Source organism: Manacus candei, unplaced genomic scaffold (genome assembly GCF_025592945.1).
Source record: "Manacus candei isolate 608988 ecotype Guabito, Panama unplaced genomic scaffold, ASM2559294v1 h1tg000003l, whole genome shotgun sequence".
NCBI lineage: Eukaryota > Metazoa > Chordata > Aves > Passeriformes > Pipridae > Manacus > Manacus candei.
In genome coordinates this window covers 16,459,063-16,476,024 of record NW_026138051.1, presented here as the reverse complement: position 1 = coordinate 16,476,024, position 16,962 = coordinate 16,459,063, and the positions used below count along the sequence as shown (strand labels likewise).

Here is a 16,962-nt window from a genome sequence, read left to right as displayed (position 1 = left end):
GCAACCCCCAACACTGACAAAATTCAGTGGCCTCTGACAGACCAGGCTCCCAACATGCTCTGGAGGATGCACTGAAAGCACTGCCCGAAATCAAAGATGTATTTCTTTCAACTGGCAGGGGCAGCAGCTCCTGCACAACAGCAGCAGAGCTCAGCTCCTGAGCGTGCCTTTGGGAGGGCACCAACTTTCAGTACAGCCCAGTTTTCCAGCAGAATATTGGAGTTTTCAGGCACTTTGCTGTTTCAGCTTTGTCTTCCTTGTCACAACCGGGCAATTAAGCAACTGGTTTCTGAGGTATTTCTTGCAAAAAGAAGTATTTGAGTGCGAGGTTGCATTTATGCAATTCCCAGTATTCCTGGATTGCACACAGCATGTGCTTACGTCAACCACACAGTCCTGTGAAATGCAATCCTCCCTGTCCAGTGGGCAGAAAATACCCAAATTACCATATTCTGCCCAATTCCAAGTACTTCTGCACTTCATGCAGCTTGATCAATACAATGTGAACAATTATTTTCCTGTTTCTTTGTAGACTGTAATCACATTTTAATAATCTACAACAGCTGATTATAATCAACACCCTCACGCCTGTTTTTACTACCATGAAAATGCTTATTAATCCAATATTCAGGAGGAAAGCAAGTTCACTGGATGTTTGAAGCTTAAACAGCACGACACCAACTCTTCCTACCCGGGCTTAGGGAATTCCCAGAGTCACAAAACTCCACAAGTGACAGTCACAGGAACACAAGGACAGACAGGAACAGCACAGTGCTCAGCCCCAAACCCTCAGCACTTCGAGGACCCTCCCAAAAAAGGGCAGAATAATCCAATCCTAAATTTCAATAATTTCTTCCAAAAGTGTGACTTGAAGGCAGGAAACAAATTTTGGTGCTTCAAGATCACATCCTTCCCTCGCCAACTGTATTTACTCAAGTCAACACAAGTGCTACTGCAAATGCACTTATTGCTAATAATCCTCAATTTAGTCAACAAGTAGACTCCTCAGGTTTTTCCTATTCCACAACAGATGAACATCAGGAAGCACAAGTTAATCTTCAAAATAAAAACCTGTTTCACAGTAACTCTGTTGACTGCAGTTCCAGCACGGCCCAGGTCCCCAAGATCTCTCTGCCAATTCAAGGACTATGGGCTACAGTTAACTCCATAAAATTAAAAGTGAAACTCCAAACCAAAATTCATTTTAACGTAAAATACGCCTTGCTAAATCCCCAAACCACGTGAATGTGAAAATCCAACAAGTGCAAAATACAGCACATCCCTGAGATGCACTTATGGAAAGGGTTATGACAGCAAGTATTGTTGAGAACAACAACTATATTCCTGAAGAACAGATCAGCAGGACCAAGAGAGTTCTCAGACTTTCACTAAGTTTCATACCTCAGCTACAACACACCACTTTTACAAACTGTAAGACAAATAAATAAGCCTTAATACTTCTGCTGACTTTCTAATCCTGTAGCTTCACTAACATAATTAGGATTTCTCTAATATTAAGGTACAGGGACTGCATCAAAGTATTATTAGATCATTAGAATATTTTAAAATATTAAAGCGTAGCAGCCACAGTGTAAAAATGCATGTCCAGTAATTATTGTACTTGGAAGTGATACTAAAAAAAACCAAATATTAAAAACTCTAAGAGATTTGGGGTTTTTCCCTTTATATGTATGAATTTTTATCAGAGCATAAAAATTCAAGTGGACATCCTTTCACTCTTCCCAAAACTCTACTTTATGCCTGTTTTGCACACTTTGTACTTAGACGTGATTTTGCCACAGACCTTTTTACTTCCAATAAGGTCTGCTGCATCCCAGAAAGCAAGTCTGACCAGTTTGAAGCAGCTTTATTTAGATAACATCTTTTGTGTGTCTAACAGACCTCGGTGCAATCTTTTATTTGTCATACCTGACGATACTCGATACGCAATCCCACGCTTCTGATTTCAAAGTGCAAGAGTTTGAATACCCGAGCACCACGTTCTGCTGAGGCACAGAGATCGTTGCAACACAACCAGCTTTACCTTTTTATTTCCTTTTAAACAGCGTCTGGTGCTTGCTGACGGAAGCACTTCGAGTGCTAAGCAATACCGAGGAGATGTTCCCCGGTTTTTAAACACGTTTAAGCATCCAGAGCTCAGTCAGGCACTCCTGGCTCTCTGCTCGTTGTGTGTGTGATAACTAAAGAATGGTTAGTTATTCAGCGTTTAAGCATTCAAAGCTCACTCAGGCACTCCTGTACCTCAGTCAGGCACTCCCGGTTCTCTCCGCTCGCTGTGCGTGTGATAATTAATGTACAGTTAGTTATTCAGCGTTTAAGCATCCAAAGCTCACTCAAGCACTCCTCGTTCTCTCCGCTGAGAGAACGTGTGTGTGATAATTAACGTGTAGTTATCCAAGGAGGAGGCAAAGGGACCTCTCCGGTGACAACCTACCTGGACGCGCAGCCACGATAACACGCGCAAATATTGAGCAGAACTTAAAGTAACTTTCCACGGCCACCAAAGCGAGTTGGCGCGGAGCGGGGCCGGACACCTGTGACACGGGGGGGGCGACACAAAGCCCCGGCCTGCCCGGCCGAGTCCCGCTACCCCCGCACGTGTCCCCGCCCGCCCGGGGCAGCGCCAGGCCCGCGGCCGCCGCGGGGCTCGGAGGCGGCTCAGCCCGGCACGGGGGCGGGCGGCGCGGGAGGGCCGAGCGGGGCCGGGCCGGGGGAGCGCGGAGGGCCGGAGGGGGATCCCGGAAGAGGGCGGGCGGTCGGCGGGGGCAGCGAGGCTCGGCCGCGGAGCCCCGCTCGGCCGGGGCAGGCCGGGCCGGCCGCAGGTGCGGGCGGGGCGCGGGGCCGGCCCGGCGCGTCGTCCCCCCCCCCCCCCCCCCCGCCCCGCACTGACCTCGGCGCCGCTCACGTACAGCTCCATTTTGCGGCAGGGCTGCGGCTCGTCGTCCAGCGGCGCGCACGGCACCATGTCCCGGCTGTGCGGGCGCGGCGGCTCAGCCGCTCCGGGGGCCGGCGGCGCTGGCGGCGGGGCTCGGGCGCTGCCGGCCGGCGGGGGCGGCGCCGCGCTGCGCTGCCCCGCGCACGCCCCCAACATGGCGGCCCGCGGGGGCGGGGCCTGCGCGGCCCCGCGATGACGTCAGGGCGGGACGGAGAGAATCCCCTGCATGGGCGCGGGGGGGGGCGGGCGGTGACGTCACCGGTGCGGCGGGAGGGAGGGGCTGGGGGGAGCGGGGATGGGGGGATTGGGGGGATTGAGAGGAGGAGAGTGGGGATGAGGGGAATGAGAGTGAGGGCGTTGGGGTAGGCACAGGAGGTGAGGGGAGTGGGGTGAGGGACGGGGTGAAAGGACTGGGGTGAGGGGACAGGGGTGAGGGACAAGGGATGAAGGGACAGGGGTTGAGGGAATTGGGGGTGAGGGACGGGCTGAGGGGGACAGGGATGGGGGAACAGGGGGCGAGGGGGACGGGTGAAGGACAGGAATCAGGGAATCGGGGTGACGAGACGGGCTGAGGGGGTTGGGGTGGGGGGACAGGGAGTGGGGGAGATCGGGGCTGACGGACAGGCACTGAGGGCACAGTGCTGAGGGCACAGGGACTGAGGGGACAGGGGGTGACGGGGACCGGCCCCGAAGCACGGGGAAGGACCCTGGTGAGGAGGGAGGGAACGCTCTCCCGGAGAACTGACAGAGGGGAAGAAAAAAAAATAAATAAAATAAAATCATAAAAAAAAAACCACGAAAGTTTACTTTAATATTTTTTTTTTCGAAATTTCGAGGTGTCGGGACGGGAAGCGCAGGCGGCTGAAGGCGGGGAGCCCCAGCCCCGTCCCTGCCAGTCCTGCGGGAGGTGGGAAGCGGAGGGAGCTGCCTGGAGCAGCTTCCCCGTGGTTACGGACACCGCGGGCACGGGCTCCTTTGTCTCCGAGCGTGTGTTCAGAGAGAAAACAACAGCATTTCCAAAACCCGAGGGAGCAGGAAAAACACCACCGATGAAAAAAATAACATTTCCCTTTCCCCGTTTGGTCTTAGGAGCCGGAAAACACGAGATGAGACTGTCAGAAAATATGTTTTCAAGGATAGAAAACTGCCTCAATGACACTGAGTTTTTATTTAAACACTCTGCACGACTTATTAATAAGCCCTGCCCTTTAGATAAAGCTGGAAAAGGAAGACTCAAACCGTTCTTAATTGCCAGATAATTTTGATGAAATGAGCAGGAGTGAGGGAACAAGCTGGTGCACCCCAGAGTCCAGAAGGCTTTCCCATGCTGATTATTTTTGGACTCAGAAGTCAGCCACTGTACAGACAAGTGTAAGATGCTGTGCTGCTCTAGTCCGTGATTAAATCCCAGCGACCAGTCCCACAAAGCCCCCCGAGCCCAGTTCCTCGTCGCTGAGCCTGCTGAAGAGTTGCCTATTGTGAATGTGTCACTGCAGCAGCAGCCAGCTGGCATGTCAGCGTTTCCATTGCAAGCCTATTTTTAAAGGTCTGTAACTCAACCATGGAAGGCAAATGTTTTGGAGTGTGTACTGGGAATGTTCATCCGTCAGAAATTCAAAAGTGGGCGAGAAAATGGAGGAGCGGAGTTACCGGTCCTTAATATCGACAGAGGATTCGTGGTTTAAATTAGAAGGGTTTAGGCTGGGTCACTTTATTTTGGTTACAGTAGGAGTGTGTGAACATGGAGCTTTTAGAGCAATTAAGTGACAGGAGATGAGGGGACAAACCCCAACTTTGTGGCTGTTGGTGCACACGCAGCCATATCCCAGTGCCTCTACTGGTGCCACTGGTGTGCATCCACAACGAGCCAAATGGCCAGGTCTGTTCTGTGAGATTAAATCTGTACATACTGAAGCAGTGCCATGAGGCAGATCCTAATTTAAATATAAAGGAAATCAAGTGAGAAGTGACTTTGAAAGTTCTTGGAGTGTTCAGCAAGAGCTTGTGTCTAAAAGTCGTGTGGCTGATGCCGTTTCCCAGCACCTGACTTGTATTGCTCCAGATAATAACAGACTGCAGACAAGTGTTCTGCATCCCCAGGGATTTGGGAAGTTCAGGGAAAAGCAATAATCAAAGGAACCAGGATTGTTATTTATGTCAAAGGCTGGAAAAGGAAAATTGTTATGTATGTAGATATAGTAATGAATAAGTAAAATCAGAATTTGTTTTACTCTGGTCTCACAACCAAAGAAGCCAAAGGTATTCAATAAAAGAGGCAACAATGTGTCACTGAAATGTAAAAATTAGCAAGATCTCCACACGTGCTCTTTTATAGAGAAATAAACCACCAAAAATACATTAACAAGTCCTTGCTGGGAGGAGCAATGCATTGATTTAGGAGGACCAGAGCCTCACATCTCAGGTTTCAAATGAATATTTAAATATTATATAGTCGGATATTATTTGTCCCTATTTCTAGAGCACCCAATCTGCCTGTAGGGGTATCACATCTCCTGTGGTACTCAGGGCTCAGCTGAGGGTGTCACATCTCACGTGGTGAGCAGTTTGCAGATGAATATTTTTGACATTCCTGTACCTTCATCTGTTCAGCAGGTTCTGCCCCTCAGCAGGCCAGTGTATGACCAGTGTGACAACCACTCTTTCCTCTGAGGCACTTTTATTTGATGGGGGTTTCAAATTAATTAGTTTCTTAATATATATCCACTTCAAAATTAATTCTACAATGTGGTGAAGTTGCTGAGAATTGTCTGAACCTAACAGGGAAAGAGTAATAATAACAACACCAATAATAACAACAACAACAACTACTACTACTATTATTATTATTATTATTGTTATTATTATAAAATGGATTCTGCAGCCAAAATTCAGCTTGTTCAGTATCAGCAACATGAACTCCAAGCACTCAGTTGTCCCTTTTATGCACCCCAGGGCTGCAGCTGCCTGACAACATCCACTCTTAGTTTACTTATCCAATTTCCCTGAAAGTAGCAGTCACACCCTTGAAAATATGAACAACAGATTATTTATGAATTAAAGAATCCCAGCAAATTTCCTGCATGTCATTCCTAGCAGGATATTTCTCAAGAGAGGCACATTACAAAGGTGTGTTCCCTCTCCATTTTTCTGTCAATCTGGAACAACCCTAAACAAGATTATTTCAGAAGAATCCTTCAAACTTTGTGCTCATTCACCCAGAAAGTTTTTCAAGAAAGGAGAAATAATAATAATATCATCATCAGACCACTGTCTTTTGTTCCCCTTTTTCCTCCAGTTAGTGATACTGAATGCAAACCCCAGCAAGCTCAGCTCCACCCTGGAAAGCCAAGCAGAAAAACAGTGGGAATAGAGGAATATGTGAATAGTGTCTCATTTAGCAAGACCTCAGGAAGGAAATTATACAAAAAGCAAAGTGTGGGGAAGCTGCCCCTGGTGTTTTTATTCTGGTTTTGCGATGCTGGTACCGCCCTGGGAAGGAACAGGTGCAAATTCAGCTTTTGGAAATCCATCTCAGAGCAGGCTGTGAACTCTGGTGTTGACTGGGAGGGTGGTTTGGGGGGGATGCAGTTCATTTCTCAGGCTGAGTTTATCCAAGTTCATCATCATTTCACCTTTAATGCTTTGTACAATACGATTTAACAGCCCAGAGCAGCACAGCTCTTCCCAACTGTGCGAGGAACGTCTGTGGGGACAAAGCACGCTCTGTTAGCAGGACTTGCTCTCCTAGGAGGAGGAAAAACAACTGTCCTGGTGCAACAAAAACGTACAGTTGTACCCTTGTGTCTATGCCAGAATTGTTCCAGAGGAGGAACTGCTTCATGCAGAGGGTGAGGAGCTCTCCCAGGGGTGTAGGATAAGTTCAGTGGGTCATTCATGGCCATTGAGTGTGAAGATCCTACACACAGAGTAAATTGCTCAGGTCCTGAGAAAGTAAATACCACAGCAAGATTTTCACAATTTAGAAAGCAGTATCACAATACCAAACATCTGTGTGTATTTGGATTAAGTTATGCAACAGTATCATGACCAAATCTGTGTTAGTCTAAACATGAAATAGAAATGTGAGAGTCCACATCCCATCCTGTATATCCTGATATTTAACATATCCAGCTAGAGCCAGGCTCATGTGTGTGTGTTCATAGAAATGTGGTATCAAATATGAACACTTTGACGTTGTTGAACAGTTTGTTGTGCACTTTGTCCCACCCTACAAAGGCAAGAAGAGTCACTTGTGTGAGGAAAGAGCAAGAATCACTTTTATCCTCGATTGCAGTTCTGTGAAGGTACAAAGCACGAGTGAAGAGGCCTGCACTGAATCCCTGCCTCAGCTTTGTTATACTTTTGCATCTCCATCTTTCATACTTTTGTAGCAAGGTTTTGAAAGCTCCCTTATGGATAAGAAAGGAAGGGAATTGGAGATGATGCTCCAAGATCAACACCTTGAGAAAGATCCACTATTTCATTCTCACTGTCAAAGCAAACACTCTTCTTTTGGGCTATTTTAGAACCACAGGACAGACTTAGCAGCAAATTTTGCCACATTTGTCCAAAATGAGCTTGAGAAATATCTCAGCCATATGGAAAATAAAATGAATTTATCTCTGCTGATCACATTGCTTTGACAGTAGGGGATGAAAACTGCAGATAGGCACAGTGAATGAAGAGCCTACTACACTTATTGATTTTTTTTTTTACTTAAAACCTTTCAGTTCTTCTTCATTTCAAAATGCTTTTTGAAATTAAATGTCCTATAATTTGTATTTTTCCTCTCAAATTGAGTGAATGCTACAAAACAGCCCAGTGGCACATCTCCAAGTTCTATACCATCAAAGGAAAAGCTCGAATTAAAGCTGCAGTGTCCTGTCTCCAGTGCTGGCCAGGAAAGCAGATGCTAGACAGAAGGTACAAACAGGGTAAGCAATAGCTAAGAATACTTCTCCAGATTTGTTTTCAGCCTCCAGCAATTCAGGTTTCATGAGCCAACAGTGGTATCTTGCACAGAGATTAATCTTGTTGGATGTTTCTTCCATCAAACCTTCTTGGATATCTAAATTTTCAGCAACCATAACATCTCACATATTCCACAACTAAACCCCATTGCCAAACTATCTCACTCTGAGCCTACTGCTCAGTTCCATGTAGTGTTCCCTGGCCTTATATTGCAAGGGAGAGGGATTAATCCCCCTCTCCACACCATTTGTGATTTTACAAATGATGGGTGGATATCCCACCTCCACTGTCCCACCCTGTGCTGTGCCATTCCCCAGGATGAGGATTCCTGGGCTGCTTAGTCACTTGTAAATGAAGGGTGGGGAAATTCCTGTTTCTCTGTGCACATTTTCAGTAGTGATTTGGAAATAAACATAAAATAGCCCTCAATATGTGCACAAATTACGAAGAGAAAGGAAAGTAACAAGCAGTAATTAGCTACCAAAGTCCTGCGGGAAAGACAAGGGACTCAAAGTAGATTCCAGGCCCCCCAGAAGGGCTGGAGAACAGCAGTGACTGAGCGAGGAGGGAGCTGGTTCTCCATCCATGAGTGACACTGGGGGGATGGACACTCAGGCTTTATGTGCAGTTTTGGAGTCTGAGCTTAGAAAAGCCCAGCAGAGAGCACAGAACTCCTCCAGCCTCTCCACAATGACTGTCAGGGAAAACCCCAAGGCCCAGCCTTGTCCAACCTCCTTCTAAGGACTCCTTGATAAGGATTTCTTCAGTAATTCAGCTCTCTCCAAAAGCTACCGAAGCAAACACAACCAACTCTATTCCTCATAGACACTCCCAAGGTTGGCTGAGCCAAATGCAGTCAGAAAACGTAATTAAATCCTGCAATCAGCCCCTGCTGCAGTGTGCACACACCAACAGATGGCCAAGCCACCACGAGCAATTGAGCCTTTTTTTAAAACTCAATCTCTCATACTTTTGTCTTTTTCCAGAACTCGCTTCATTATATTTCTTCAGACCTGTTTCATCCTTGGAGCTGAAACCAAGCCTGAAAAATCCAAGGGGAATTCCCAGCGAATTTTGCCTCCGAGCACAGAGTAACCCACCATGGGGTTCCAGTATGCAAATGTCTCAACAATGCTGAATACTTCAGGGATTGATTGCATCCAGAATCATCGTGATCTCCATCTTCAGGGAAGTTTTTGTGACAGCAGAAGGTGTTACTTCTGAAATGAGAGAGAGCCAAAGATGTTGCCAGTTCCTAACTTTAGCTAGGAGCCCACATACCATGCCTCAAACCAGTATCCTAATCATCTCAGGTGAAAATTCTTCCCATTTTGGAAGATTATAATTAACTTCCTACTGAGCCATGCTTAGAAAAATGCCTCAACCTGGAAGATTAAATAGGGACTTGGGATCTGTCAGAAATAATTCAGCAGTAGCTGTTTGTGTCTTGCAGGATAAAGATACTGATTTAAAATTGCATCTTTAGAAATTGTTTTCTCCATATTGTGTAACAAAGAGATCGACTGCATGAGTAATAGCTACGTTACTGGAACACAGAGCAGGTCACTGAATGTCAGGAATATCAGTTTAGGTCTTCAGGTAATTGCTGCAGCACTGGTGAGTTCTTAAAAAGTCCCCACTCCTGGAGGGAGAGAAATCCGTGTCCTTCCCAGCCCACTGCTGCTCTCCTGGCTCCTGGGGGTCACCATAACTCCACTGCTTGTTCTGCTGCACTACAATCAAGGTTATTCTCAAGCTGTCTTGACTTTGCTCCTGTTCCAATTGGGGCACAACTTGACTCATCAGTTCTTTATTTGGAACACACATCACATTTCTTCACTTCATCAGTTCTCCTCCCAGTGAGGTCACTTGTTTGTGGCCATTCAATACTTCCTGAAGTGCCCATCTCTCAGGTTCTCCTTTTCCCACTGCCCTGTGCAAGGAGCCCTGCTTGGAGCCACCCTTCAGCCAAGGATGCCCCTTATAGCCCTGTGACTTTGGGTTCAGCAGGACACAAGCTGAGGACACTCTGAAACATTTCAGAAGCAGTATCTGAAGCCCAACTTCTTTTCCTATTAAAAATGGTGACAATATTCATAATAATTTCAATGGGAGCATGGTAATTCTGTAAGTAATTGCTATCAGGAATTTAATTTAAACCTCATTTGACTGACATTTCTTGTTTGCAAGATCTCTATTTTAGGAACAATGTCTTGCTAGTATATCTTTCTTCATCTTAGTCATGACTGATAACAGAATAATCATCTCAACCACTTTTCTTTTCCTGCATAATGGCTTTACTGCATTTTTACATAGCAAACATACAAGAATAGAAACAATTAGACAAATAACAGTATTAAATGGAAATGAGCAGGTAAGTGACTGGAACTTACTTGAAACTCTCTACTAGGCTGGATGCCAGGCTGAGGAGCCTCCAGAGCCACACACTGGGCCGGTGAAAAGACTGAGAAAAGATGGGAGTTGCCTCCAACTCACATTTCTCTCAGTTGAGGTTACACATGTGTGTTAAATATAGAATATCAACGCACCACAACTCCAACCTGCTCCTTATTTCACTGCAAGAAGGACATTGAGGGGCTGGGGCATGTCCAGGGAAGGGAACGGAGCTGGGGAAGGGGCTGGAGCAGCAGGAGGGGCTGAGGGAGCTGGGGGGGCTCAACCTGGAGAAAAGGAGGCTCGGGGGGGACCTTCTGGCTCTGCAACTCCCTGACAGGAGGGGGGAGCCGGGGGGGTCGGGCTCTGCTCCCAGGGAACAAGGGACAGGAGGAGAGGGAACGGCCTCAAACTGTGCCAGGGGAGGGTCAGGTTGGACATCAGGAGGAATTTCTCCATGGAAAGGGTGGTCAGGCCTTGGAAGGGGCTGCCCGGGGAGGTGGTGGAGTTCCCACCCCTGGAGGTGTCCAAGGAATGCCTGGACATGGCACTCAGTGCTCTGGGCTGGGGGACAAGGTGGGCATTGGGAACAGGGTGGACTCTGATCCCAGAGCTCTTTTCCCCCTTACTGACTGTCCCTCTCTGTGCCCTGCGGGGGTCACTGCCCGGCCCCCAGCACTCCAGGACAGCACAGCACTGCCAGCCAGCACAGCCCCCACTGCCTGTCCCATCACACTGTGCTCCCAGCACAGCCCCCACTGCCTGTCCCATCACACTGTGCTCCCAGCACAGCCCCCACTGCCTGTCCCATCACACTGTGCTCCCAGCACAGCCCCCACTGCCTGTCCCATCACACTGTGCTCCCAGCACATCTCCCACTGCCTGTCCCATCACAGAGTGCTCCCAGGACAGCCCCCACTGCCTGTCCCATCACAGAGTGCTCCCAGCACAGCTCCCACTGCCTGTCCCATCACAGAGTGCTCCCAGGACAGCCCCCACTGCCTGTCCCATCACAGAGTGCTCCCAGCACAGCTCCCACTGCCTGTCCCATCACACTGTGCTCCCAGGACAGCCCCCACTGCCTGTCCCATCACAGAGTGCTCCCAGGACAGCCCTCACTGCCTGTCCCATCACAGAGTGCTCCCAGCACAGCCCCCATGCCTGTCCCATCACACTGTGCTCCCAGGACAGCCCTCACTGCCTGTCCCATCACACTGTGCTCCCAGGACAAATCTGAGCCAGCAGCTACCACAGCAATTTGTCTTTAACCAGTGTCTTTCATACAAGGAAAGGCCACAAAATGCTTCACAGTTCATTTCATGATCTTGCCACTTCTTAATAAGCCACGGGGCAGCCAATGCTGAGCTAAGAAAGGACAAGGCTGTGATCCCTCCCAGTTCTTTGTCTTATTTTCTCCTTTCCCCAAATCTGCGGGGACGAGGAATTATGAAGAGTCTTCAACAAGTTGCCTCTGACACCAAAAGAGCTGCTTCTCCTTTTAATGATGAGCTGTCGCAGGCATCCATCAGGAGCTGTGGCAGAGCAGCCGAAAGGGGTAAAAATTGACAGACGAGCAGACTCCTGAATGACAAGGAAAAAACACAGCCCCAGCCATCTGAGAGGCACATTCTCACTGCCTTTAATGGGAGGGTTTTTTAGTAAATGTTGTGTATTGGCTTCAGTGAGAAACACGAGCACTCAAGGAGGAAACATCTAATAGAATGAGGTCAGACTTGTAAAGAAAGGCTCTTCCCACAAAGCAGCAGAGCCACGGGGTAAACAAGAAATCATCTGTAAACAGCAAGAATAATCCTGGTGGGGGCACCTCAAACACCCTAAAACATCAGCCCCAGCCTGGTATAAGTTTACAACATTTCACCAGGTCGTGGGGTCTTTAAGCAAGTTTATGTAATTCTGAGCAATCAGCCTTTATCTCACAAAAAGAGGAGGAGGAGCCATTGATTATTTTTCCCTGCAACCAGCACGATGTAGTACCACCTCTGGAAGGCCAGCAAAAAGCACCTGGCAGGACTCTTAAAAAGAGGAGGATCTGCTTTTTTAATATAAAAAAAAATTAATAAGCCTCACTTTTAAAATATGCTAACAGTAATCTCAAGGAAAAAAGCAATAATGCTGGGTTTGTGTGGGAAGGAAGCAGATTTAAATCTCAAATGAATGACGTGCCTTGTAATTACAGGAACCATTGAAAGAGATAGTCAGAATTAAAATACTTGCAATGTTCACATCGAGATATTAATTTGAAAATTTTCAAGTGTGGATAAAAGCACATAAACAGAGGCAGATGACAAAGGGCTGAAGTTCAAATCAACTCAAAGAAAGAAGGGAGCCTCGTTAAGTGGTATCTAAAATTGTCACTGAGCTCAGCAGCAAGGACTTGAGGCAGTGTGTGGCTGGGCAGCAGCTCTGTAACTTGGATTTGCTGTGGAGTTGAGCCTTTTTGAGTGCCACAACTGCCTTTCTAAAGAAATGAACTCTGAGAACTCTCAAAAATTTAAATTCAAACAACCCTTCTAAATTTTGAATCACCAAACAATGGGTGATTAAGCACAATCATTCAGCTTTCAGCAACACAAGTAACAGATTCCTTCCGTTATGACAAAGCCCTCACTGCTTAATGCATTTTAATAAGACAGGTATAAAGTATTTGATGGTTTTGTAGACATTTTTACCTCAGCTATTAATATTGGTTATTTAGCTTGCTGGGTGGAAGATGTTTTCACTCCGAGATGGTTCTATCTGTATTAACAGCTACAAATAAAACTGTGGAGCCATCGAAGATCAATTAATAGCATTTCTTTGGGCCCAATGGACACAATTAATGGCATTTTTGTGACCCAGTGGACTAAATGGACTCAACTAATTGCACTTTTTGAGCAAGGGAGATGCCTGTGTGAGCACAGAACCAGCACAAGACCCCACAGTGCCCGAGTCCCCTTCCCAAGTTAGGTATGATTTCAGTGGGATAAACACGGATCATTTTTTGCACAGAACATTTTGCCATAAATATTTTCTCCACAGAAGACTTTTTTCCTCCAGAAAACACACACTGAGCTCGCAGCATTTCCTTCCTCGTGTCACACTGATAGATCTGCTGAACCCGCTGAGAGCTGTGGAAAGCTCAGGGGAGCCCAAAATTGTCACTCCTTGTTTGTCTGCTTGTTTGTTTAGCTCCAACCTCACAGTTCTGGCTTCTTCCAAAGTCATTTGGAGACTCTGGGAGTGCTTTTTCAAAGCTCTTGGCATGTCACAGTGACACCTCCGTTTCATTATGCTCCATACAGCTGGAAAAAAGGGAGAGCTCACCTGCAGACACCTTGGCTGCTGCTCCCAGCCCTCCCCAGCACGGGGATGGATCCACACAGGCTGGGGGTTCACTGGAACACCTGCCAAAACAACTGCCACAGTTCAGCTGTGCTGAAATATTCCAGAGGAGGCACCTCTGGAGCACCTCTCCTGTGAGGAAAGGCTGAGAGAGCTGGGACTGTTCAGCTTGGAGAAGAATTTGGAGTGACCTGAGTGTGGCCTTCCAGGACCTGAAGGGAACCTACAGAAAACATGGAGAGAGACTCCTTACAATGACCTGGAGTGACAGGACACACTCTGACACAGAGTAGGCTTAGACTGGATTTTAGCACAAAATCCTTCCCTGTGAGGGTGGGGAGGCCCTGGCACAGGTTGCCCAGAGAAGCTGTGGCTGCCCCTTCCCTGGAAGTGTCCCAGGCCAGGTTGGATGGGGCTTGGAGCAAGCTGGGATAGTGGGAGGTGACCCTGCTTGTGGCAGGGGGTGGGACTGAGTGGTCTTTAAGGTCCCTTCCAACCCAAACCATCCCATGATTCTCTTTCCTATTGACACACCCTCCAAGGACCTCAGTCCCTCCTCCCTCAAGATGTGTTTGAGCTGGAAATCATGGCTTGAACTTTTATGGGGGTACTCAACCCCCCAAGGACGAGCAGGTTGATCAACCTTAACACAGCCCCAAGCCCTTCTTTGCTTTTATCCTCATCCCACTCTTGGTGTAAAAACATTTTCCTTCTGTTTTATCTCCAGAGGAGTGCAGTGCTCCCAAGTTGTGTTTAATTTCTTCTTGAATCTTCTGAACATCATTTAGCACTTCAAGTGCTCTAGAACCAGCTGTTTTACCCCAAACCATCCATCTTCCAGCTGCCAGAGAGCTGCAAAACCCTTTTTGTGACATCCTTCAGATTTCTGGAGAGATCCAAACTCCTCAGGGAGCTCCAGACATACAGGTGCCTTATCCCCATCCTGGTGCAGCACATCCAGCAATCCCTTGGAATGGCATCCCAGGAGGGTCTGCTTGAGCCCGGGGCTGAGCTGGGAAGGGTTGGCATTGCTTCCCACAACACCAGCTCCTCCAGGGCCAGATGGTTCCTGCAAGAGCCTCTTAGGGCTTCAACCCCCTCCTCCTACAGCAAATAAGAAACACACATTTATAAGCCTGTAGTTACACTGTAAGTGACAAACCAGTTCAAGGAGTCCCCCAAAAAGCGTAAATCAAAGTTATCAGGTCAGATCTTGGCTTGAGAAAGCTGGAATGACTCAGTTGATTTCAGAGCATGAGCTGAATCAGCTCGAGCTGTCATTCCTTGAACAAAGAAAAAATTCCAGAGAAAATACTCGTCATTCTAAAATTTTAGGATATGAAAATGAAAAAGTAACTCAACATTATTAGTAGAGAAGGGTAAAAACAGCTTTTCAAACCTCTGGAGCAGGGAATTTTCTGATGGACTGTATTTTAATTTTTGCTTATTGCTACACTGCATTTAATAAAAAATTAATAATTTGTGTACAGATTTCACTTTTTGTGCAGTGTTTTAGCCCCCAAACGTGTCAATGAAAGGCCCATAATCTGAAGCTCATAGTGGGGATTGAAGCAAACAAAAAAAGGTTGGGTTTTATTTTTTCCTTATCGAGCCAAAAATCCACCGTCATCCCAGCCCACTGCTCCACCCACAGGCAGCTCCTGCTCACACATCCCGCTCCAGGCCCTTCCCGGGAGCTGTTCCTGCTGAACTCGGGCCAAGCACAGTCAGAGTGGCCCCAGATGACACCCTCACCTTCGGGTGCTGCTCCCACCCTGTTTCTGGGTGGTCGGCCGGGATCGGGCCCCCCAACACCCCAGGTTCCTGTGGGATGGTCCCATTCCTGCCGCTCTCCCTCTCTCTCCCAGATCTCTGTCCACATCTGGCACCTGGAGCACTCCCAGCCCTGTCTCACAGCCTTGTCCTTGCTTTCCCAGTTTACCTTTCTCTCTCAGGTCACCCTTTGTCTCTCAGTTTAACCTTTATTAGCTGCAGTTTCAGGCTGCTGTGGTCCTGCTCCCTCACCTTCCTTGGTCTCCTGCTGTTGCCATCCCCAAGGGATGGATGAAAGGAAGATTTCACAGAATCATTTAGGCTGGAGATCATCGAGACCAAGCTGTGACTGATCACCACCTGTGTGACTTTGGATCCCCACTTTAAACCCAGATCATGGTGGTGACAAACCCTGGAGGACACAAACCCAAACCTTTGTTTCAATTCCACTCTAAATGTATTTTACAGCTTGTCTTGGCCTCAAAACAAGGCATTGCCCGAGTTTGGCTCATGCAGGCCTCAGGATTTAGGTGTGTTCCTCTTGCTCCAGAAGCCCAAAGAAGGGAGTTTGGGAATTCAGAATCACAGGATACCATGGAAGGGACTCATCGGGGTCATCAAGTCCAATTCTTAAGTGAAATTCGGCTTCTTTGGGCACTTCCTGTCATTCCTGCTCAGCAGAGCCAGTCCAGGATGGGGTGACCCACATGTCCCTATCCCCATCCAGCTCCTGAATTATTCCTGCCTCTCCTGCTGCTTCAAGGCTTCTTCTATGTTACACGAGTTTTCTTTCCATTCGTTGAAAACTGAGCTCACAAGGTGTGTGTGCAGCCCCGGGTCTCATAATATTCACCCAATGTGACCAATATTTACAGGGATTTTTTTTTTGTTGGAAAGCCAGAGGGAGATCACAGCAGAGTTTCCTCTCCTTTCTGTGGAAATTTCCAATTTCCTTTATCCAAGAAGACAAGGTTCACCACTGAAGGCAGCGATCCCTACGAGAGACAATCCCAGCATGGAGGTGAGGAGGTGACTGAGGAATGGCAGGAACAGCAAACAAAATGTCCCTCAACTGGCTGGACCCCATCACCAGCCCCAGGCTGTGAAGGAAAACCTGAAATCACTCTTTAGTAGCTTGGCTGTTAATTGGAGTTGCACTGAAACCCCAGCAGAGCTGACAGAACCTCTGAGGCTGAGCTGGGTTATTGATTTTGGGGGGACCCAGAGGGGCCCCCACTGGCCCAGCCCCACAGAGCTCCAGCCACACACCCTGCCCTGATTCACACAGAGCCCCATCTGTGTATACATATATATATACACACACACACACATTATACATCGACATTTAAATATAATATACTGCCAGAGTTATGGTTTTAAATATCTGAGGGATGTGGTATCTTGGAAACCGATTGCCTCGAGTTGCCCAAATCAATAACAGAGTGAATCAACACATCTCCTGAGCGTGGGAGCAGCGAGCAGCCAGTGATGCCAGCCCTCCCTGTCCCCATGCCTGTCCCTGTCCC

At 47.6% G+C, this 16,962-nt stretch overlaps 1 protein-coding gene and 1 long non-coding RNA gene across 6 annotated transcripts in view; both read right to left on the bottom strand.

The window, feature by feature from the left end:
- Window positions 1–3,071, bottom strand: part of RPS6KA6 (ribosomal protein S6 kinase A6) — a 31,798-nt gene extending 28,727 nt beyond the window's left edge. For 2 of the 4 annotated variants that reach the window (XM_051786026.1, XM_051786033.1), the window contains exon 1: window positions 2,912–3,071. In XM_051786026.1, coding sequence (XP_051641986.1) covers window positions 2,912–2,986 — 75 coding nt within the window. In that variant the 5' untranslated portion in view covers window positions 2,987–3,071. Of the gene's footprint in view, window positions 1–2,455; window positions 2,843–2,911 lie in introns of those variants that run through there. The other 2 variants (XM_051786040.1, XM_051786050.1) reach the window with 2 other exon arrangements.
- Window positions 3,072–5,976: 2,905 nt separating this feature from the next.
- Window positions 5,977–10,396, bottom strand: LOC127470885 (uncharacterized). Of its 2 annotated transcripts, none has more exons than XR_007904445.1 (3): window positions 10,321–10,396; window positions 8,898–9,147; window positions 5,977–6,899 (listed from the first exon to the last, which is right to left on the bottom strand). It is a non-coding gene; the product is annotated as an uncharacterized LOC127470885 (long non-coding RNA). The 2 variants fall into 2 exon arrangements; XR_007904446.1 differs by having other exon boundaries at window positions 5,977–6,872.
- Window positions 10,397–16,962: the final 6,566 nt, after the last annotated feature.